Source organism: Natator depressus, chromosome 2, assembly GCF_965152275.1.
Source record: "Natator depressus isolate rNatDep1 chromosome 2, rNatDep2.hap1, whole genome shotgun sequence".
Taxonomy (NCBI): domain Eukaryota; kingdom Metazoa; phylum Chordata; order Testudines; family Cheloniidae; genus Natator; species Natator depressus.
This window is the reverse complement of record NC_134235.1, coordinates 244,300,251-244,323,293: the sequence shown is the minus strand read 5'-3', so window position 1 is coordinate 244,323,293 and position 23,043 is coordinate 244,300,251. Positions and strand designations below refer to the sequence as shown.

The 23,043-nt window shown below is 41.0% G+C and overlaps 1 protein-coding gene across 4 annotated transcripts in view; it reads left to right on the top strand.

Moving 5' to 3' along the window:
- Positions 1 to 22,109, top strand: part of DNAJB6 (DnaJ heat shock protein family (Hsp40) member B6) — a 90,557-nt gene extending 68,448 nt beyond the window's left edge. For 2 of the 4 annotated variants that reach the window (XM_074946271.1, XM_074946272.1), the window contains exon 9: positions 12,493 to 12,812. In XM_074946271.1, coding sequence (XP_074802372.1) covers positions 12,493 to 12,797 — 305 coding nt within the window. In that variant the 3' untranslated portion in view covers positions 12,798 to 12,812. Of the gene's footprint in view, positions 1 to 12,492; positions 12,813 to 21,901 lie in introns of those variants that run through there. The other 2 variants (XM_074946273.1, XM_074946274.1) reach the window with 2 other exon arrangements.
- The last annotated feature ends 934 nt before the right edge of the window (positions 22,110 to 23,043 follow it).

Below are 23,043 nucleotides of genomic sequence, written 5' to 3'. Positions count from 1 at the left end.
AGACAGAGCCTGGGAAAGTACCACCATTTCCAGTCTGACCTCTAACTAGTATAGGAGTGGTGAATCAAAGCCTGCCATGAAGAAAGTGGGAACACAGATGAGGCACTGTACTGAGTTAGAGGACCTCTGTTCTATTCATGTTAACTCAAAGTTCCTGTTTGTCCAACACATCAGTTAAATGCTGAGTGATACAGAAACAAGTATTAGCCGCAAATTGGACACAAGGGAGCTGATCAATATCCGCACGAACTACTTGAACAGTAGATCTTATCCACTGAGTTGTAAGAGACAGAAAATAAAGACTCAGAACTGTGACCTGAAATACACTTGCCATTAAATCATAAAGCAAAATGGAGGGAGGACCTCCTGTGTTTGGTGTTGCTGTTAGGCTGGTTCACTCTTTCCTGTTAGACAGCCACAGAGGAGCAGAAAAACTCGACTAAAAATGTCCTAAAGGATTGTGTTAAACCATTCTAAAGGCTTTTTTGTAGAGCTTGCAATGTTGTAGCTGCGTTGGTCCCAGGATATGAGACGCAAGGTAGGTGAGATCTTTTATTGGACCAACTTCTGCTGGTGGAAGGGACAAGCTTTCAGGCTTATCAGAGTTCTTCTTCAGATCTGGACAAGGTAACTAGGGTGTCCAAGCTAAATACAAGATGGGACGGGTTAAGAATAAGGGATTCACACATACTGTAGAAGACTGTTTAAAATGAAGTGGGCAATTAAGAGTGAGCAGGCAGTAAAATGTTACAAATTGTTGTAATCAACCACAAAACTGGGGTCTCTTAAGTCCATGGTTTTTTTTAGTTTCCAGCAGAGTTATGATTTTAAATTCCCAGGCTCCTCTTTTGAGGGTGTTGTGCAGGTTTCCTTTGAGGAGAAGGACTGAGAGTTGGGATATGAAATGATCATTTTGTGACACGTTCTCCCACATGACGGAGTGTTTTTTGTCATTTGTTACTTTCGTTCTAAAGTGTAATGACTGACTTCATCCACATAGTTGTTGAGGCAGTTGATCCACTGGATGAGTTACACCACACATTGTGTTAGGGATGTGTAGGGCTCATGGATCTTGAAAGGTGTGTTGTGGAGGGTATTAATCATCATAGCAATGGAGATATGTCTGACAGGGTCTGGTGCTGCTTTGAGTGGTGTCCTGGTCTGTGGGGAGTTTGTTTCTGATGATCTTGGTGCAGTTAGGGGGTTGTTTGCAGGTTTGGGAGAGGTGTCTTTCAGGATATGGTTCCCCCTCACGACTGGGTTGTAATTGTTTGATATCCTGTATAGGTTTTGGTAGAGGGTAGTAGGTGACAATTAGGGGTGTGTGATCAATGGTGTATTTTTTCTGTATCGATGCAGGGGCTCTCAGGATACTTGGGTGGCCCGTTCCATGATGCAATCTCCTTCTCCAGTGGAGTGGCCTTGTTCAGTGAAGGAAGTTTTAAGTGTGTATAAGTGTGTATTCCAGACTTTCTTTGAGATACACTGATATTTTCATCCTCTGGGCTATCAACCTTGCGCTCCTTGTTCTGGTGGAGTACCGGAGTCGACGGGAGAGTGCTCAGCAGTTGATTTATCGTGTCTATACTAGATCGACATCCCCTTCCCCCCCCCGCCCGCACTGGATTGATCGCTGCCCACTACCCTCTGGATCAGTGTAGACAAGCCCTTAAACTCACACAGTGGCCTGTCAATAGAATGGTCTCTGTACTTGCTTACTGGAGACATGAGGATTTATATTGTCTCCCTCTATGTGCCATCTCAGAGACCTTCCTTCTTTACAAGGACAGCTAAAATAGCCTCCTACAGGAGTGACAGTTGCATGTGGTTCTCCAAGACCTAGCAAAATCATGTCACTACATTTCATAATGCAAGTTTTCATTGCTTTTTGTGCTTACAGTAAACTTAAGAGCTGCTTGAGGGTGTCAGACCCAAAGACTCTTCCTTTGTGAAAGCTTCAGCAGAAAAGCTTCAGCTGCCTCTGACAGTAAACTTTGGCAGTGGAAGGGTAAATTCAGAATCATTTGCCACTCATCTGCTGGCATTTCTATGCTGTAGGCTGCACTATTTCAATGTTATCAAATGCTGTCAGATGGAAAACTCATGAGCAGTAGCATAACACACACTGGAGGCAAACCAAATAGGCAACCTTTATCTTATCCTGCTAATACCTGCTCACTGAGAACATTACAGGAACAGAACCTTAACTTTTACCATATTTATAGTACTGTACCATGCTAAATTAGTACTGATGTTTTTTGTACAGCTCACATCCAGCATACTGATTAACTTTCATAATATAAAGCAATAGGAACTTTGTTTTAATGTGTTCTTCAGTATCTGCTCTTTTCTAAATAGTTTCTCATTCTGAAAGTGGCATGCATGTTAACACATGTTGTGTTTAAACTACTGTGCACATTCTAGTCTTTAAGAAGCATTTGTTTGGCTGTCTGGAAAATGCTGTCTGTGTTAAGGTGAACGCACTATCTCAGTGGTTTTGAATCTATGGGATTATCTTTGGGATTATCTATGGGATTATTCTTTTGGTGCTGAATAAAGTGAAGAAAGGGGTGAGTTGACTGCAAAGTTAACCGGAGTAAATTGCTCGGTTAAGGGAGAGGAGCAGCAAAGGGGAAAGAATGGGAATTCCCATTCCCCTCATCCCATTACAGAAAGTCAGGACTGTAGGAACAGCGTGAGCTGGCATGGGAGTAGCTGGGGATGAAATCAGAGATAAAAGGACTGAGCCCATTGCCAGCTCTCAGAGCCGGAAGGGAAGAGGATTGCTTTGATTCTGTTAAGCAAGAAACCATGAGCCCTGCCCTTTCCCAGCAATTGAACCATGCTGAAGCAATGGCCTTTCCATGACAGAAATAGAACAGTAGTGCTTGCTTCATCACTCTCCACTCCTTTTCGTTGTCCCAGATTGCCTACTGTTCTCCTCTTGACTTTACTGTTTTATTCACACAACTGCCAATCTCTCCATGCCATGTCCGTTACAAGTAACATTCCTCTAGCCACTTCCCCCACCCCCTTTGGCTCGTAAGTGGTTGTCAAAGTCCTGCTCCAATCTATAGTGTGGGTCCATTGCTGTTGGAATTCCCATGCTACTAAGGTTCCATTATTATGCCTCTAATGGGAAATCCCCAATTTACACCATCAGTTGCACATGCAGCAAGATTGGTGGAGGTGGGAGTTTTTCTGAGCAGTATTCCTACTGCATAGGTGAGGATTTAATGTGGTGTGATTCCGTGCCTGGGGTCCCCATGTCAGAACCTCAGAAGGCAGTAACCTTGAGAGAGCAGCTTTAACCACTCTAAATCCAGCTTGGACTTCATAAAGTCCCTTTCTGTGGATGAAGAAAGTGACCCTAATAGGAATAGGTTCCTATGGCTGTGTTGTGTGAGTTAAAAGCAGGGCGGTAATTCCAAAAGGGATTGGAGAGACAGGGTGGGTGAAGTAATACCTTTTGTTGGACCAACTTCTGTTGGTAGAAGGGATGGAGAGAGACAGGACAGGGCAAGCTTCTGGATAGAACGTCGGTCAAGAAACAGTAAGGCCTTCTGATATCTCTACCCAGACTAGTAACTGTTGAGCATCAGAGAAATGCCTGGAAATGGATTAAATTGTGCACTTGCAGAGTTTTGTGTGTGAAGGGTTTTCCACTGAGCAAAGAGGGTGAACAGCATCTCCATGGAGACAGGAAGGCTTATTACATTGTTCTTGCAAGCAAACCATTATTTTTGGGTTCTCTGTTCTCGAATACAATGATAGTGAATATATGCACTAAAGTGGAGCTACTTATGCCCAAAGGAAAATCCATAGTTGTGCACAGTGGTCAAAGTGACCAGTTTATCTGAGACCAGTCAAAGTTTACACTTTCATTTGTAGTTTATCAGATAAACTGCTATGTTGAAGCTACACCCTTTACAGTTTGTGGAAATGCTGCCATGAGAAATGGTGCAGACTTAGCAGCTGCTCTAACATTCCATGGATAGCTTCTGAGTGATTTCAGGCCCTTTTGGCTAAGAAGCTATAACTGCATTTTTATCAGTAGATTTTAAAATGGCTGTTTATTTCATATGAATCTATCAAATATCAAGCATCTTTTTTAAGACACGTTCATTGCCCACCTAACACAGAGCTACATTTTTCTAAAAAGATTTAATGAAAACTTAGCTTCTGTTGAGCATGGCAAAAATCTGCAGAGCACGTACTTAAGTGAATTTTATAACTCTCTTAATCTTGAACTTTGCTGCAGTATTAGCATTTCCTGGAATTTAAAAAACAAACATAGCAATTATTAATCAAAAGAACTTGGGCAATATAGTCTGCAGTAGCATACCCTGAGCACAGACTTTTCCATTTCTCTATTTGAAGTATGCTCAAAACTTAGTGGCCTCTGAATTCTTTTTTTTTTTTCTTTGGGGGGGGGGGGGGGAATGGGTTCACTTTGAGTTCCAAATTTTAGAAAAAGCTGGGGTCTGCTCTTTTTTCCAGAACTGAGGATCTTGTAACTCCAGTTGAAGTTGATGGAACCTGTGGGTGTGCAGCAACTCTGAAAATTTTGGTCTAAATTTAGCACCCAAAATCAGAAATTTTAAAAGTTGGCCTTGATACTGTTTTGTGTGTCTCTAGGTTTCAGGATATCTCTAATCTTCACATGGTCTGCTTTCTACTTGTGCCCTCATCTGCTAAATATATAGATTAAAACATGTGTATTTATAAGTGGCTTTCAAGCGGGGAACAGGAGAACCAATTTATCCACTTAGGTTTTTCTGTATACAGTAATCTAGGACTACTCTGGTAACTTTTTCATTGAATAAGTTGTCTGCTCTAAGGGGCTGTTGTAATCAGATTTATTTGAAATAATTTAACTTTTTTACGTGTGCTGATTTCAGATTGGGTCGGAAGATGTTTGAGCAAATAAATCTTAGTGCATCCAAGGGTATTATACTGCTAAAGCTCTGTCCTGTCTCAGAGCAACTGTGTGTGCTCCCCATCTAAGAGAAGAAGCTGCACTGGAGTCCATTGTTTGCCTCCTCATTCATGGCAATATCCAGAAAGTACAATTTTTATCCTTAGAAAGAGGTGAATGAAAACTAACATTTCTAGGGCAACACTAAGCCCCATAGTGTTTCATTGAGCTTATTGATTCCTAGAACTGCTCTCATTGGGTGGCATCTTGTGCTTAGTGACTTGAGTCAATCAGGGCTCAAGGGTTGTAGATCCACCACATTACATCTTGTGTACTCCTAATTATTTTTGATCAGTTCACTTAAGTGTCAACAGAATGGCAGAATCTCCTATTAACCAAGGCATGTCTTTAAACTATTTAATGAAGATGTTAATTGCTGCAAAAAATCCCACTGTTAACTGATTATAAAGAGCCGCGGACAGCACTTTGGAAAGCTTTATAGTTCAGATTGTTTTATTTTTTTTATTTTTTTTTGGCAAAATGAGCTTTATTCCTTTAGGAGTTTCTGCTCTTTCATTTGTAGCCCTAATCTTCACAGCAGCCGCTGTGTTGTCATGGACTCTTGATCTCCTCAGGAGCAGAGGTATTAATGAGTGGGGTATGTCTACACTGCAGCTGTGCCTCTGTAGCACTGTTAAAAATCAAGGACACAACTAGATGAGCAAAGCTGGTAGTCTTTTACAAAGTCTTATTGGTCATTCATCCCCACTGGTACAAGTGAAGTCTCCAGGGGGCAATGCTTGAATAAATAGTTCCAGTTTTACCCCATCTCTACAAACAAATAGAAGCAGAATTGTTTCCACACTGTTTTTTCTTTTTAATGTGTCATGTTGTATCAGCAGCTCTTGAGGAACATTAATATATGTTAAACAAAGGTGCTTAGATATTCTGGGCACCACTAGAAGAACCAAGGTAAGGTCGAGGGGAAAAATTAATCTTTTAATTTTAAGACGCTTTTATGACACTTTGTAATTTCTGAGCCTCAGCATAACTTTAGTTGTGAATTAGTACATTATGTCTCCATGTGTCATAATGTGACCCTATTCTTAACAGTACTCCCAATAAGGGTATGTACTTTCACGTACTCAAAAAAAAAAAAAAAAAAATTTCTTCCATTGGGCTGTGCATAGGCCAGTTTGTACTATTGTTGCTCAAGACAGGACATTACACTACTGGTAATGTAAGAAAATAACAAGCATTCTCTAACCCTTCCCTACTGGAACAAACTCCTCTTTCAACTTAGGTAATTTTACCGTGTGTCATTATTTCCTACTGAGAAGGAAGGAAATGGTGCAATGTCTTCAAGGTTTCCCCACCAATGCAGGTGTTGCATATTTACATCACTTTGTACCAGTAAAGTTGTGCTTTCAGGTTGTGCCAGTCATGCTTAGCCAGTGCCCATACTAATCTTGCCTTCTTAAAATGTAGCTATGTAGAGGAGAATTTAACCTTCCCTTTAAAAGGCTTATGAATGTTGTGAGAACATTCAAATGTTCATTGGAGCTGGGGAGAGCTTGCAACTAGGAAATGAGAATATATAATTCTGTGTAACTTACCTGTGGTTGTAATATATAGTCGTTCTCTGTTTAGATATGGCTACTAAACGAGGGCTAGTTCTAAACTGCAATCCACAGGGCAAAGAAAATTTAAATAAAATAATTGCCACTTCCATATCCCCTCTGTCCAAGGACCTTAACGTGCATTGTGAAGATAAACTTAATTTCACAATATGCACATGAGGTAAGCAAGTATCACTATCCCCCTTTTACAATGGGAAACTGAGGCACAGAGTAAGTGACTTGTCCAGAATGACATGGGGAAAACCTGTGGCAGAGCCAAGCCCAGGTTTCATGCCTCCCAGTCCTGTGCCTTAACCAAAATTATTCTACCTTGGCTTCTAAATGAAGGTGTGTTTAAAATAACTGTTTGCAAACCTCTTAATGCAGAAGAAACTAAAATGCAATAATCACTCGCTTTTTAGTGAAGTACTCAGGAAAACTTATATTCTTGCTCTCCAAAAACCTTACTCTTATGAATGATTTTTTAAATGAACTACGTGAAGGTACGGAATTACTAATGCACTGTGCCCCACCTGCATAAAATATTACCTACCATGTAGAACTGCTGGTTACCAAGTACTTTTTCTTTCACTTTAAGAAAGTTACAAGGGAAGAGGGGTTTTTCCAGGAGCAAATGAAGGCTTGTGCCTGGGTGGCATCCTCACTGAAAGTGCTCATTTAGTGAAAGTCTGTTTTAAGTTTGTAGTACCTACAGGATGCAAACACTGTTTTTATTAAATGAAAGGCTTTACAGCTATCTTTTACTTTGACAGATGTGAGTTTTTCCCTTTGATATGCAATATTGCCCTCTGCTGGTTAATGATAGCTTAAATGAACTTAAGGCTTTTTCCCTTCTAGAACACAGCACCTTGATCTAACAAATTTATAAGACCATATTCTGCCAAATGAGTTGATTCACCTGCCTGCAACAGAAGGCAGAATTTGGCCCTAATTAGATTAGTTTTAAATACATTCTATCATGGTTCTGATTTTTCAGATATGTGAAGCACCAGGAGCCTTGTTCTAGTGGTAGAAGTTCGGTGCTTCTAAATATAAATCCCAGCCTGTATAGCCTTAAACTGTGAAAGTATTTTGACTAGGGGGTAGCAAATAATGAGTAATTGATTCCAAGGGTCTAAATATTTCACATTTACTGATAAACATACCCCCCCCCCCCAAAATCGGTTTTCACAAAATAAACATGCATGTTTAATCTTTTGGTAGTATTTAGTAGACTGAGGATCTAAGATATAATCAGTTTTCAGATTACCCTTTCCCACAACAACAGAGATACTGTGGCTCTTATTTATTCAGTACAAGCATTGCAGCTGACAAATAACTTCTGAATGTTTGTGAAAACACTCGTGTGTGTGTACACACAAATATATTGATTTTTAAATGTCTTGCAATGGCTGTTTTTATACAGTACTTTTATTGTATTGTATTCACCACTTGCCTGAATTTTTACAGGCAAAATAAAGATCCACAACTGCAAAAAATGAAGTAGGTAGAAAAGAATACAGCATGCACATGCAAAGTAAGCTTTAATCTGTTTTAGTATACTATGGAAAACAAATACAAAAACTTAAGTAATCAACGGGAGTACAGACACAGTCATCAATACAATATTTGGTGCACTGTACACTTAATAGTATTGCGTATAGCTAATTGTGAGGAACATCAAATGCTTCCAGATGTCATAAATCTAGGAAGGGGAAACTGTGTTTTCTCCATGTATAGTGGAGTGAAACTTCCAGTGCATTTGGTTCAGAGGAAGATAAGCTAAATCCTTTTGTACTGGAAATAGGGAACACAGAAGTTTGTGGAGATCCTTAGTCTGTGTGGTTGGGTGGGGAGGGGAGGGAAGGGGAGAGGTGGTGTTTGTAGCTTAATGAGAGACAGCTAACTGTATATTTTACTTTAATTAGGATAAATATTTCACATCAGTAGTATTCTTTAGCAGTTTTAACTCGGTATGTATGGGATGTCTGTGATGTGCAGTTACTTAGCGTTGTGTCCTTCAGCATCGTTACACTAGGCAGTATGTAAGAAAATGCAATTTCTTGCAATAAAGCACTCACTAAACTAGGTTTAAGATTAGTTTCTAAAGGGGTATAGCTCCTCTGTTGGAGGGAATGTATGAGACACTAATCAAAATTCCTTGAGGAAACCTTAAATCCAGGATAGTAAGCAGGGCTTATAAATAAGTTAAAAGTATTTATTTCCAGAACAGGTGCTGTATTGCTGCATTCCATATCACAGAGCTGTACTCTGTTTTAGTGTGGATTGCCACCCCCTTCTAGGCAAGAGATAGGCTTGAGCTAGTTTGGAAACATCCCTTACCGGCTTTGCTCTTTGCTGACAATGCCTAAGTATCTCATATTGTTTTTCCACAGCAACGCTAAGCCTTTTTGTGCTTCAGGTGCAGCTGCATCACTCCGATAAGCCCCAGACAGGTTGAAACCTGTCTTGTGTTGCTGACTTGATTTTGGCAGATCAGGTATTAGGAAGCTTTCTGTGTGCAACTTTTGGTACACAGCAACTGGCATGGCTGAGAAATCAGCTGGCTTCAGTGGGCCTGTGGCACTTTGCAGTAGCATACTCACATGCCCTTGACATGGCTATATAGTTTTCCCTAGCCCGAATAAGTACCAGAGAAATCTCCTAATGTTTTGTATCACAGTATAGCACCTAAAAGAACTAACCAAAGACCTTCAAGGGCTAGGCAGTGTTCTCTTTGAAGATGGTCCTTCCCAAATTGCTTATTCTAAATTATAAGGATAAAGAGAATTTTACAGATGGGGAATGGTGGCACAAAGTAAGTGACTTGCCCAAGGTCACACAGTCTGGCACAGCCATTGATTAAACCCAGATTTCCTGGATGCAAGGCTACCATTTTAACTAAAGACCATCCTTCAGCACTTGGTACAACTGAGGTCTAATAGGAAGAGGATCTGCCGTGGAATTCAATAGAAGCCAGAGAGTTGTAGCCTATCTCTTGCCGAGAATGTAAGTGAATTCAGTGGGAGTTGAGGGCATTTGGCATCTTTCAGAATACTTTAGTCTACTTTAAAACTTTTTTGTGTGTGTGTGAAATGTCATTTTATAAGCCTGGAGCCAAGAGGACTTGTTGGACTTTTCTGCTGCTTTGTTAAACGCTTTTTAGTGCTGTTGCTAGTTCCTGGAGTGAGCTGCAGTATCTGTATGACACACCCACATGCAGAAAGAAGGGAGGGTAACTGCTGGATAGGCGGTTAGGGTGTAAGAGGCTGCGCACAAAATCATGCCGAGGAGTGTGTTGCTTGGGTAGTGAGATTACAGTACTCTGAATTCTGGGTCTTTCAAACTTTTCCTTCATATTGGCTGAATAAAAGTCAAAACTCTGGAATTCTGGGTGTGACGGAGACCTAGCTGGAATAGTTCAGTGAATTCAGTTTGTCCATGTTTGTGTAGCATATAGGTAGGTAATGTAATAGCTACCCCAGTATTTACAATAGTGTCCATTTTCATTTCAGCTGGTAAGAAGCAGCCTTTCCTGAAAGGGGTACAAACATAAAACTCCTACAACTAATGGCTAATGCACATTTCTAATATGTGCATCTGCTTTCAGATATAAACTATAGATGTGCACCGGAGAATTTTGATGTACATCAAAGGGAGAGCTGTGTTCCTGTAGGAGGGGAGGAATCTCTTACCGAGCTTCCAAAGTAATTTGTTAGGAAATCAACTCCCTTGATCTGCCATGATAGCTTAATTGGTACGTTGGACTTTTCCACTGAGTTTGATTTTTCTATTCTTACCATTTTTTAAAAGGATTCCTCTTAACAGACCTGGTGTAATGAGATTGATACATGTGTAAAGTGTCTGTGCCAAGTGCCGCATAGACAGCATCTCACATGATAGCGTGGACGTGAAACCCTTCACAAGGATTCTAGTTTCTCCAGCAGGAAGCTAAAGATTTGAATTAATGTTTGTTCATCGGCTTTGATCCTGCATAGTGAAGAGCACTCTCAGCTGCTTTCCATAGCAATGGCAGCTGAAGGTACTCTGCTCCACATGGGATCGAGGCCATTGAATTTGTTGGGTGAAGCCATACAGCCAGGGATCTTCTATTGACAGCACAGTAAAACTTGAGGGAACAGCTTGCCAATTGCGTTCTCTTAAAGTCAATATAACAGGCACAGCCAGGTTGCACCTCCATGTGGAAATACCTGGCTTTTTTTTTTTACACAGCTTCTCTTTTGTGTCTCCCTCTTGCTTGCCTTTCAAATAGGGGGAGGTTTGACAGTTAAATCTACGAAGGAGGCCAAGGCCTAACCAAAACATCGTACAGCATAAACAGATCGGTTCTACCACCTCTATAATACTCCTGACTATAACTTGGTGTATGTTCAAAACTGCTGGCAAGCTAAAGTCACTTAAATACAAGTATGATAAACGCATCTGCCACTTACGTAGGATTTTAGTTGCTCCATGTGGCTGAGAGCTGAATTGTCCTATGCAAGAAGCAAAAACTTATACCCCATCTCCTCTTCCTGATCCCTAAATGTAATATTCCATATGCAACAATGAGTTTAAAAAGAAAACCATAATCCTTCCACCTGTAAGTATCCCAGCACTGTTTTAAAGCACACAGGAGTTGCTTAGGTAACTGGATAACTGACCCTGGATTACTGTTATTGCTTAATGCATACATAGTGCTTTTCTATCTTCAAAGCATTTTCCAGACATTAACTAATGCAACACACCCATCCGTATGCAGCTGATGCATGAAATAGTGTGGAAAAAACTTACGGAATGTGACATGCCAGTTTTGATGCATATAAAATGCCACATTTAATCAAATATTAAGTGATCAAGTAATTGGATTAATAAAAGTTAAACAAAAAAAGCTCCTTTGTCTCCTATTTACCTCCCTCTTTTCCTTCAGTATTTTTCCTAATGTGTAACTAACTGTTCGGGTCGTCAGCTTTCTTTCCCATTATAGATTTTAGCTTCTCTGTGCCTTTTTCCTTCTGTTCCTGTTTGAGGGTTTTTTCCTCCCTCAATATTGTGTTCCTATCAGTGTTTTTACTGCTAATGTTTTGATATGGTAGCTCCAGCAGAAGGGGCTGAGTTCTCTGCTTTATTGTATTGATGTTGTCACAACTAGTGCAGCCAGGCAAATTCACTTGAACTCCCATAGTGGTACGACTTTTTCTTATGTATTTTCCTGAACTCTTCATTTTATTTCCATCATGTTCCTTCTCTTCTCATGTGTGCGCATGCGTGCTCTTTCTCTCCCCCTTTCTCTCCCCCTTTCTCTTCAACCCTATTTTCTCCCTCCTGCTGATCTTTCGTCCTTCTTTTTTCTTCGGTTTCAGAGTCTCAGCTCTCCTTCCTTCCTTCCTTCCTGAGAGCCAAATTCACCCTCTCCTCATCCCTGGAGTCAGCCTAACTGGACTCTTTCCCTCTTGGCAGTAGACTGTGCTTCTCTCTGCTGCAGTGCTTACCCCTTCTGTGGAGGCCTCAATCAGAGCTGTAGTGGGATGGCTTTTTCAGCTGCAGCAGAGGAAACCAGGAAAAAGCCCTTGATCAGTACAGTGGGGCTCAGCTTGTGTGCTCTGCTGCTCGGGCTCGAGTATTTTGATTGTCCACCAAAATCTGGCAGGGTGGGTCCACTGTAGTAAGATTCTGTGTGTCGAGGGGGGAAGGGGACATTCCCAGACTTTGTGCAGTAGCTCAGAGGACAGTAACATGGGCCAGTGGTAGAGAGTAATGTTATCCCTGTCTTTACCATGGAGAAACTGAGGCATGAAGAGTTTAAATGGCTTGCTCAAGGCAACAGACTGAGTTTGTCAATATCAGGGTGTAACTTAGTGTTCCTGACTTCCAGCCTGATTTCCAGTTGTTTCAGGTTAAGCTAAAGCCTTGATGTGCTTCCAGCTCATTTCTCTTGACTTGTCTGCTTTTCAGGTGTGGCAGATGAGGAAGCTCTTGCTGAGGAGTGCAGCCGTAGAGGACAACAGGCCCTACCTTTCCAGTCTACCAATATCCGCCTCCCGAAGTCCCACAAGCCTGCCACTTTCCCCAAACATGCCTATCATAATGATGAGGTGGAAGAACAAGATAGAGCTCGGGTTACAAGCAGCTTGGAGACCCCTTTTTATACATCAGGTGTGCACATAAAGGTTAATGAGAAATGTACAGAAAATGACTCATTTAGTCAAAAGAGAGAATCAAAAACCCAAGAAAGAAAGCATTGCTGTATACTGACTTAATGCTAGCTCCCCAGCGGGTAACGAATGCCAGCTTGTGGGCTTTCATTCTGTACTAGCTGTGCCCCGCAATTCAGTCTAAATTCACAAATGTCCTGACTGTATAGGGCACATCCTCCAAAAGGGGGTGAGTATGACCCTGTAGGAATAGCAAAAAGTAATGCTCTCAAAAAATATCCATGCCTTTTGCCTTTAAAGACCAGGAAGTCCTTAACTAATCACAGTGTGCTTTCATATTTATTTAAATAAACTGCTTGGTTTTCCTTCCCCAAATGAGAATAAGTCCAGACTTCAGCAACTGAGTATTGTTTCTGGAAGTGGGAATTCCTTGAGGCCTAAGTCTACAGTGCAGCTGGGAGCAAGTCTCCTGGCCCAGGTAGACTTGTACTAGCATGCTAAAAGTAGCAGTGTGACCATTGTGGCTCGGGCTCTCCAGCTCCCTGGGTCTAAGCTTGAGTGGCTAGCCTGAGTCTCCATCAGCACTGCAACATCCACACTGCTATTTTTAGTATGCTTTCATGAATGAAGCTAGCACAGGTCTGTCTACCCAGGCTGGGAGGCTGGCTCCCAGTTGTAGCATGGATATACCAAAGGTGCTTTGCATGGATTGTGCATCTTGATATCTAGTGCTGAGAACTGAGCAGCCTCCAAAGGTAAATAAGGAAGCCCAACAATTGCCATGGATACTTTTTGCCATAATTTTGACCATGTGATCCTGTCACCATCAGATTCTAGATCTGATTAGATCCCCCTGTATTCTTGCCTCCTGTAATATTTACGGCTACAATAAGTTTGGTAGCTAGGACAACAAAATCCATTTGACTACTTCAGTTAGTCTGAATAGCAAGTCCTTGGCCATGCATAGAACCTGGCCCTGCCGTCCTCGGCACAATATAAGACAAAACCCCTATTAAAATTAGCTGGAGATTTGCCTACCCAAGGTCAGCAGATTTTAATTGCTGAAAAAGACCCTTCATTTTGGCCATGTTGAAGCAGGCCCACTGCCATAGCTTTCAACAAGAGTTTTGCCTTAAGGAGCAAATGAACTTGAATAGGGCCTAGTAGAAGAGGTGATGACTCCCTAAAAATACCCAAGACATTGGCGGAAATATTTCTATTTGTGGATCCGATTTCCCTGCTCATCAACACTGATGGACCAAAAAACCTATCTTAAGTGCCTCAACTCCTGCTGTTTCTCCACCTATGATCCTCTGCTTGTGACATTGTCTTGCATGCAGCCCAAGAGATGTCAAACACAGAATTACTTTAGATTGGGAAATCGGCAGAAATGAGTGAATGTTTGAGAAACCTCCTTTTCCTGATCCTGGCATCCTGTAGTCCCTGGGAGTTTTGCCTCCATAAGGACTGCGGAATCAGGCCTTTAATGTGTGTATATATGATGTAGCAAAAACTCTTCTAGGGGTGAGTCTGAACCAAACCCTGGAGCTGAAGATCTGAAATGAATCTGGATTTGAATTGTGTGGCTGTCCCTGTGTCTGTGACTTCCCAAACCCTAGATCTGACCTTTTGAGGGAATTCAGATTCCATTTCCTCTAACTGGAATGGGATCTGAACACTTTCTAAGCAGTATCCAAGTTTCTGACAAAACATTTGAATTTCCTTGTTGCAACCTTAACACCATTTACATAAAGTTTAGTTGCAAATCTCCTTACACCCCTATGTCCATTAGGCTGTAATTTAAAGTAAGTCCCAAGTATATGTGCACACAGACCTAAACATGACTAATGTAACTATAGGTCACTGTCTGCTGTACAGAATCTTCTCACCTCTCATATAATCCCTTGCCACTTTTTTCATATTCATTCAACAGATGGAAGGACTTGGGGTGGGGGGGAATCCTGACCGATTAAAGTAAGTTTTTGCCAGTGACTTCAGTGGGGTCAGGACTTCCTGTCATTCTGTAAGTATTTTACAGCTACTGCTTGTTCCCCTGGCAGACCATGATTGCCCAATAAGCTGTTTGTAGGTTTACATGATAGGATTCAAATTTCAAAAAACAAAAAAAACCTCCCACCCTTCTCCATTAAGACTTTTTGTAATTGAAGTTTAAGCCAAGAATGCATTTCTTACCGCTAGGTTATAAACCTCTGCATAATGAGCCTTTATGATAGGAAGTGGACTCTGTGTGCACCTGCTGCCCCTCACATCCTTGATTATGCAGATGATCTCCACTCTGGCTGGGATCCCAGACATCACTGTGGCAGCTACATCAATTGCTCTCATGGAAAAATGTTAAGAAACGATCTAATGTACTATTGGCATCTTTTAGAGCTTGATCCAAAGCCCATTGAAGTCAATGAAAGTTTTACCATTGACATCAATCAGCTTTGAAATGAGGAGGAGAAGCTAGCACAATGTTACCACCAACAAATGTCCATAGGCCACCAGTGGGACACAGACCACCGTTTAAGAACCACTGCTGCAGCACAACACCTGAGATAAGATTAAGGTAAAATAATTTAGTTAACTATTTTTGTTGAAGCCAAATAACTTCAAACAATCTTCATAAGTGAGATTAGATTTGTGGCCATCGTGCAAGATTGTTGCAAATTAAAAAAAAAAAAAAAAAAATCCCTGATAAGTGTAGTTGGGAGAAATTAAGTGCGAGTTTCCCATTCAGTGGGACAATTTGTAACCCAAATTATGTTCTGTTTGTGTGAAAGGTGTTGGGATGGAACAAATCTGCACTCACATTTTTATCAGCTTCTTGTTGCCTTCTTATAGAAATGTGTTAACTCTCACATTACTAATGATTTTTAATGGATAGATGGCTTAGCTGCCTTTTAGAATACAGAAATCCATGTTGAAACCACATTTACCTCACAAATATCAAATGAGCTTATTCTGGTTATAGAACTGTTTGAAGTCCAAATACTCTCCAGGTATATCAGAGTTTGAACTTTAAAAAGCTGAGTTGCCTAGTGAAGTGGTTTAAATGTTTTATTGTTAAAAATAGTGTGTAAATAATACATATAAATTAAAAGTTCTTAACTTGTAAATTAATACTGCAAGGTTTGTGTTTTCCCTTTTGAGTGATAAAGTATCCTGTATTAACCTATATCTTAAACCCTAATCCATTCATTACTTAACACCCATTTTCATCTGCTGGTGTTATTGAAAAGGAAACCATTTAAAAAACCTAGCTTAACTAATCTTGATCTGATTCTGGCATGGATTCCTCACGTGAGAAGTCAAGCTCCTAGAATTTACTGTATCCACAATGTAGTCTCTTTCTTTGCAAATATCATGAATTATCTTACTAAGTAGTAAAATCACCAAATAATGTTACCCCCAACTTATTACTCTCTAATTTACCAAGGTATCTTGATTCAGCTGTACAATGGATGGAAAAATGTTTGGCAAGCTGGATGAGCAGAGTTGCTGGAGGGGTTTTTGGGAGGGTGGGGGAGGGGAAGAAGGTGGGGATTGAGACCTAACCCCAGGAATCTTTGGAAGGCAGGGGTAGAGCTGAATGAATACTCCCTAGCCGCTGCTAGACTACATGTGATGTGGTAGCAGCTGCACTCCTCTGTGGGCAGAGGGTGGGAAAATTGGCCAGTGGATTTAGTCACTGGCTTGCTGCCTCCTGGCCTGGGCTCAGAGGGAGCTGTTTTCAGGCACTGCTCTCTTGCTTTCATGAGGGTGGCATCCCCTGCACAATTGTCCCCCATGGAGAGCTATGTTGAGTCCCTTGTGCGGGTAGGGCTTCCTAAGCTGCATAGCATTGCATTTGCCCAGGGTGAGTTTAAAAAAAAAATAAATCAGTTTCTTCATTAGCAGTATCATCTTCGCAAAAGGCAGGCAAGTAGACTTTTTGTTTAGGTCATTACATTTTCATGGCAATTCTGCTAGGCTGACTATGAAAAATAGGGAACCCGTAGCTTGGTTAAGAATGTAAAGGGAAGGCCTAAATAGGTGGTTAAAGCTTTTTTGCTTAAAAGCCTGTTTAACTTAAGTGACGCTAAATTACTTCAAAGGATGAAGCTAGGTAAACTCAGCTTACAAATAAGGTGCAGCATTTGAGCAGTGAGGGTAGTGAACAATTGAAACAACTTACCGAGGGATGAAGTATATTCACTATCAGTTGAAGTCTTTGAATAAAGATTGTCTTCCTAAATAATACACTATAGCTCGACCAAAGTTATGGACTTGGTGCAAGAATTAGTGGGTGAAATTCTATGGCCTGTGTTATGCAGGGGGTTAAACACCCTCCTGGTGTTACAATGTCTCTCTGAATCAAATCATACCTAAATTATTGTTTGTGGTATAACTTATTAGAGGTGAGGGCTTTGTAATGGCTCATAAGAAGGTGTGAACAAAATAAAAGTAATGATAACCTTCAAATCACACCTTGTTAGCATTTGATGAGTTTGGACTTAATCAAATATATTTTAAAGCATCATAGAAAATATTTTCTTTTTATAGGCCAATCACCTCTGCCCCTCACACAGTCATATGTCAGCCTAGGAAGCCCTATGTGCAGAACTGAGCCACTGCTGTTTCACTTCATGGGAAGATTTTGTGCAGGGGGATTCCACCCTCATGAGAGTCTGAGAGCAGTACTTAAATGTCTCTCTCTCTGGGACTAGAGGCAGTGAGCCAGTGACTGAATCCACTGGCTAACCTTCCCACCCTCTGCCCACACAGGAGAGCAGCTGCTACCATACTTCAAGCAGGCTGTAGCAGCAGCCAGGGAGCAATGCTGCCAACCTGGAGCTGAGGAAAGAGTGAGTCACATCCATCCCCTGCCTCCCCGAGATTCTCTGTGGTAAAGCCAAAGTAAAAAGATCAGGATGTGTTCTTTTCTGCTGACCACAATGGGTTGGGGGGCAGGAAGAGGTAAAGAAGCTGCTCTAGGGGATGCACTTTGTGCTAGTTACAGGCAGTGAAACCAGCCTGCTGAGTGTATTGTTCCTTATTGCTGCCTGCCAATCTACTTGGCTTACTCTCCTCTCTGCGGGCTGAGGGGAGAGGGAATGGGGCTGCTCTCACCATCCCACAGTTCTGCTGTCTTAGCAGAGCAAAGGATTCAGCACCTCCTACTTTTGCCTCTCTTCCCCCCTTCCCCTCCCCCCCCCCCACCTGATTCTATCAGGATGAAGAGGACCGTAGGGGAGCTGGGTAGTAGTGCTCTCTGCAGGGCACTATATATTTAGGTAAACACTCTGTCCATATGTCACTCGTTGTTGCTTCTCAAGGGTGTGATGTGCTTTGAAGCCCTAGACTAAATACATCTATCTCATGCCTTCTAGAGATTCAGAAACATTGTGTGCTCTGAAGCCCACTTAAATGGAGGACCCAGAGCATTGGAAAGACTAAAGTAAGAGGCATCCTTGGACACAGTGAAGAGGCTGCCAGATTTATTGATCCCTGATGGGGGGGTGGGGTGGGGGTTGTTTGAAGTCAGAAAGCTTCAGTTTTACTTCAGTAGGTTTTAAGGATAAAACTGCTTTCACAGTCTTTTGAAGTCTTCCATTAGGTGGAAGCTTTGTGGAGAAGTGGATACAGGTGGGGCATGAAGTAGAAAGGACAGGTGAGGGGAGAGTGGCATGTAACCAAGGTTTCAGGTTCTAGAAATGGGTCACAGTTCGATGGTTACATTGGCTGGACTGCTTCACCTGGCTCTGTTTGTGTCAGGAGTTGACAAAAGCAAGAAAGCACCAAGTTAGTGGCTGCCATCTGTCTTTAAATAGGCTTTGGGAAGCTCTGACAAACCACCTTTACAGCCTCTCTATCCATGTGTAATCTCTGTGTTGCAATACCTAACCTTTAGAAAAGTACCATGGTCACTTCAGGATGTGAGACTTTTATCTCTCCTCTCCTCTCCCTTGATCCCCCACAAAACAAAACAAACTATTTGACTGAAGAGAGACTGTAAAAACCCTGAGCCAATTTCACCAAATCTTCATTGTGTGACTTCTCATCTTGTTGGCTACTGACTGTCTCTGACTCTCCAGAGACAAATATTTTTCAAATTAATCAAATATTAACTAATGAAGCAGCAGTGTCATCATTTCACCATGATTTGTAAGCTGCCTGCCTGCTGTTAAATTCTGCTGCTTGGTCATTCAAATAACTTCATTTTCCATTGACTTTGGGGGCAATCTTGCATCCCATTGAAGATTACTAGATACACTTCAGTTGAGAAGGTCAGTGGGACTCTTTGTATAAGAGTGAAAGGACTGAGCACCTTGTCTCATCAGGAGTTACTCTGCCTGTTTGGGGAAGATTCTCTGCGGTGCAAATGACCATAGCACCACTATCTGTGGAGCGACGTGGATTTATCCCAGCAGAGACTCTGGCCCACTTTGACGGGGGGAGAGGGACGACTTCATCACAGAAGCTTAGAAGTGGAGAAGACCCATTAGTCCTGTCTTTCCAGGAGTGGTCCTTATTGTAGTGTTTTGGCGGTTTAGTTTTAAATGTCACTGTTTCCCATGAGAGATCATTCCAGAGACTAGTCAGAGATCTTGCTGTCAGTCTCAATTCCTTAGTGCCCATCTATTCTAACATTTAGTGCTAGCTTTGGTCAATTATTTACGTAATGAAGCATATTGTATCCGTATACAACAAGTTAACTTATATTGGATTGTCTGCATCCTGGTTAAGTGATATAGGGTTCCTTCCTATGTTTTTGAATGAGGTTTTTTTCCAAAAGCCATGTAGAATCAGTGTCACCTGTATGTAAAAGCCCCTTCAGAATTACTGACCTTCTTTTGTGAAGGGAAAATGAGAATAAGGGTGTAAATCATTAGGCTGTAATGGTTCTTTCAGAATATCATTGCTAACATAGTCATTAAACTGACTAGTTTGGAGTGGCTAATTATGCTATTGATTTTGCTTTTCTCACTAAAAGGGGAAATCCTGTGAATTCAGCCCATTGCTAACTGATTCTTTTTTATAGGAGATTCTTCGCCTGACCATCTTATTCTGCACTGTCTTCTCTCCTCTATTCTAAGAGGGCTGCTAGTGCCCTTCTGAGATAAGATCCCTCTGATCTGTTGCATTCAGATATAAGGCAACTCAAGGAGTTTTTACAATTGTAGGTCAAGTGCAGTTGGTGAAGGGGCTTGATTTTCAGAGTGAACTACTTTAATACATGAAGCAAAGTGTTGTTGATGGTGCTTCATTCTTAGTAGTAAACACATGTTCAATAACTTGTGTCTGGTGGCAGCATCTGTGGACATCAAGGTGGTATGGTGCGTTTGAATAGGAAAAGCTTAGTCAGCGTCTCCACAAGTTCCACTCAGAACACTGCTGTTTTTTCTCATCCTTTAAATAGCAAAACTGGTTTCCTCCTTAACTTGCCCAGGCTAATAGCACATGGCTGAACTATTAAATAAGGAGCACAGTTTCTTAAATCCTATGGTTACTAAGCATATATTATGAAATAATGCTGCTGTACACAGTGTAGGAGCTGAAATAATAGCCAAGGAACAAATTCACCATTGGCGTAAATGGGTTCAACTCCAGCAAATTCAAAAGCTGTCTGCTGGTTCCTGAAGTGAATTTGGCCCAAAAGAATACCATATCGTTCTGCTGACCTAAAGCTGGAAACTTTCCCTTAAGTACTGCAGTTGTGAGGTGGGTGAAACTCCCATTGATTTAAATAGGCATTCTACTTTTAAGAGGACTTAAGGGTAGAGCCCACAAGAGAGATTGTAAAGCACGATGGTTAATACTTACTTAGTGTTTTTAATCAGTTGACCTCAAAGTACGTACACAGGTAGGGAAGTATCATTATTCACACTTTTACAGATGAGGGAAACGGATTTAGAAATGAAGTGATCTGCTCATGATTACGTAGCAGTTAACTAGAAAAATCAGGATCAGAATAGGTCTCCACATTCCCAGTCTGGTGCTTTATCCTTCTTATCCCATTCTCCCTCATCAACCCTATATCTGATATGTAGTGGTGAGACTTTTTGTCTGCCCTGTCCACCAGATCATGCTGCTGCTCAGTGAAACAGTATTGCTGAGTTAGAAGCACGTTCTTTTTCTTAAAACTTTGTGTAATAAATCTTGAAGGGAATTGTAAACATCAGTCTAAATCTATTGGTTTTAGTTCAGATTAGAATTAATAGAATTCATTAGACTTGAATGGAGATGGTTCTGTTTTCCATGGTGAGTTGTACACAACAAAAGCCTGAGTAGACAGTTCTATTTTACCCAAAGTTGGAGAGGAAGCAGGTGGGTTCTGATACATGATTCTGGTTTTCACATCTCCCTTAAATGCATGGGATAGTGTGACCATGACAGTTCTAGGGGTAGGCAAGCAGAGCAGTCATCCCAGGCACTAACTTCTAGGCGGTGCCGTACTGCTTCGCCTTTTTGCTCCACTCTGATTGGCTGCCCTTTTTTCTTGGCTGGTGGAAGTGGGGCCAAAGGATTTTCCACCCTGGCTGATACAATGGCTAGGGCCACTCTTGCAGTGTGATCACATGACCTGATGGAGACTCAGGGAAAAAGCATATTAAGTGCTGCAAAAACAGACTTCATTTGCGTATGCTCCTCTGAAGTGGAGCTAGATAGTTACTTGAGTTTATAAGTAGCTTAGTCCTGATATCTAATCCTTGTTCTCTTGCACAAGGCGTACAATATAAATCCACCTAGTTTAGCTGATGAAGCATGCACAGGCTGATGTTCGGCATACACTGTGGGCTCCAGTAAATGTTAACATATAGCAAATCGTTCTTACTCAAGATTATTTTCTATCCTTAGAATGAGGAAGATAGTGCAAGTACTATGGTAAGTTCAAATGCTGTGACTAGGCAATAGCACTGTCTGCATATACTCTAGGTTTATTTATTTTTGTGTCCATTTTGTAAGTTTTATGTTTGAGGCTCTTCCTGAATGGCTTTGAAGTTCTTTGATTGTTTTTACATCTTTCCAAACTTCAAAAATACTGAAGCTTTTTCTTTTCTAGCTTTGTATTAGACTTAGTGAAACTGGTAACTAAAGAAACAAACCACATTAGACCAAGTCTTCTTGAAAGAATATCTAAACCATTCAGAGAATGTGTGCATTTATAAAGGAAAAGTCAATTGAATATTATGAACTGTGTTTTACAAGCCATATCTCCTCAGGACACAAAGAAGGCAGCAAGAGGAGGAAGCAGAAGCAGAGAGAGGAACAGAAGAAGAAGAAGCCAACCAAAGGGAATCACTAAAATGGACTCCTCCGATATTCAGTACCTTTACAATGATACCATATGTTACATTTGAGCACACTTTTTTGTGTATATTTTTTTTGATTGTATACACTCTTAGTAAGGAAGAGGAGTCGTGTTTAAAACTACACTAAAATTGCACTGTATTACCCTTTAGCAGCACAGAGTGGCTTTTTTGCCAGTCAGACTGGGGACTTCAAAGTAGGCTGATCTTGGTTAGAGGTGCATTGTGTTTTGAAACTTGGAAAATCTTGCAGAATCACTTACTTCTTCCTTCCTGGCAACTAGATCTACTGTAGTCTTGTGTTTTCCTCTAGGATATAAGGGGTTGTAACAATGTCTCTTTAGGTCTACTCCTTCTGGTATCCTCGGGCCTGTTAACATATCTGAGTTAAACCTTGATCCTATTCCTATTGAAATCAATAGAAGCTTTCCCATTGACTTCGGTGAGAGTAGGACTAAGCCTTTAGAAACTAGCTTTAAGAAACAATCTATTAAGTATGTAAACTTCATAATTGCATTTTACATTAACTTTTTTCTAATCTAGGCAGAAAAAAGTTATTTCTGTATGATGATTTAAATATGCTGTCACATTTATGTTGCATTTTGAAGTTACATCTGGTGATCTAAGAAAGCCAGTGTGATTCTGGTCTCCTGTAAATATTCATACTGATTCATTATGCATGGTAGACTCCTGGTGAGTCACTGAGTGAAATCATTCCTTGTATTTTTCATCATTTTCAATTTCTACAAAGTCTCTCCAGACAAATTATCTAAATGTTAATTTACTTTAAATTTACACTTGATTTCTGCGGAGTGATTTCAGATCCTGAACACGTTTTCAGGTTCCATATGATTCTAGCAAGTAATTCTTTGCAGAAATATATATATCTAGAATGTCAGTCACACATGAGGAAAGTATATTTTACATCAGTTATATGGCAGGACTAAACTTTTAAGTTTGGAAACATTTTCCTCACTTTAAAAGAAATATTTTGAGTCTGGCAAGATTGCTTCCTTGCTTCCCATAATTGTTCTATGTGCATGTCACACTGCTTC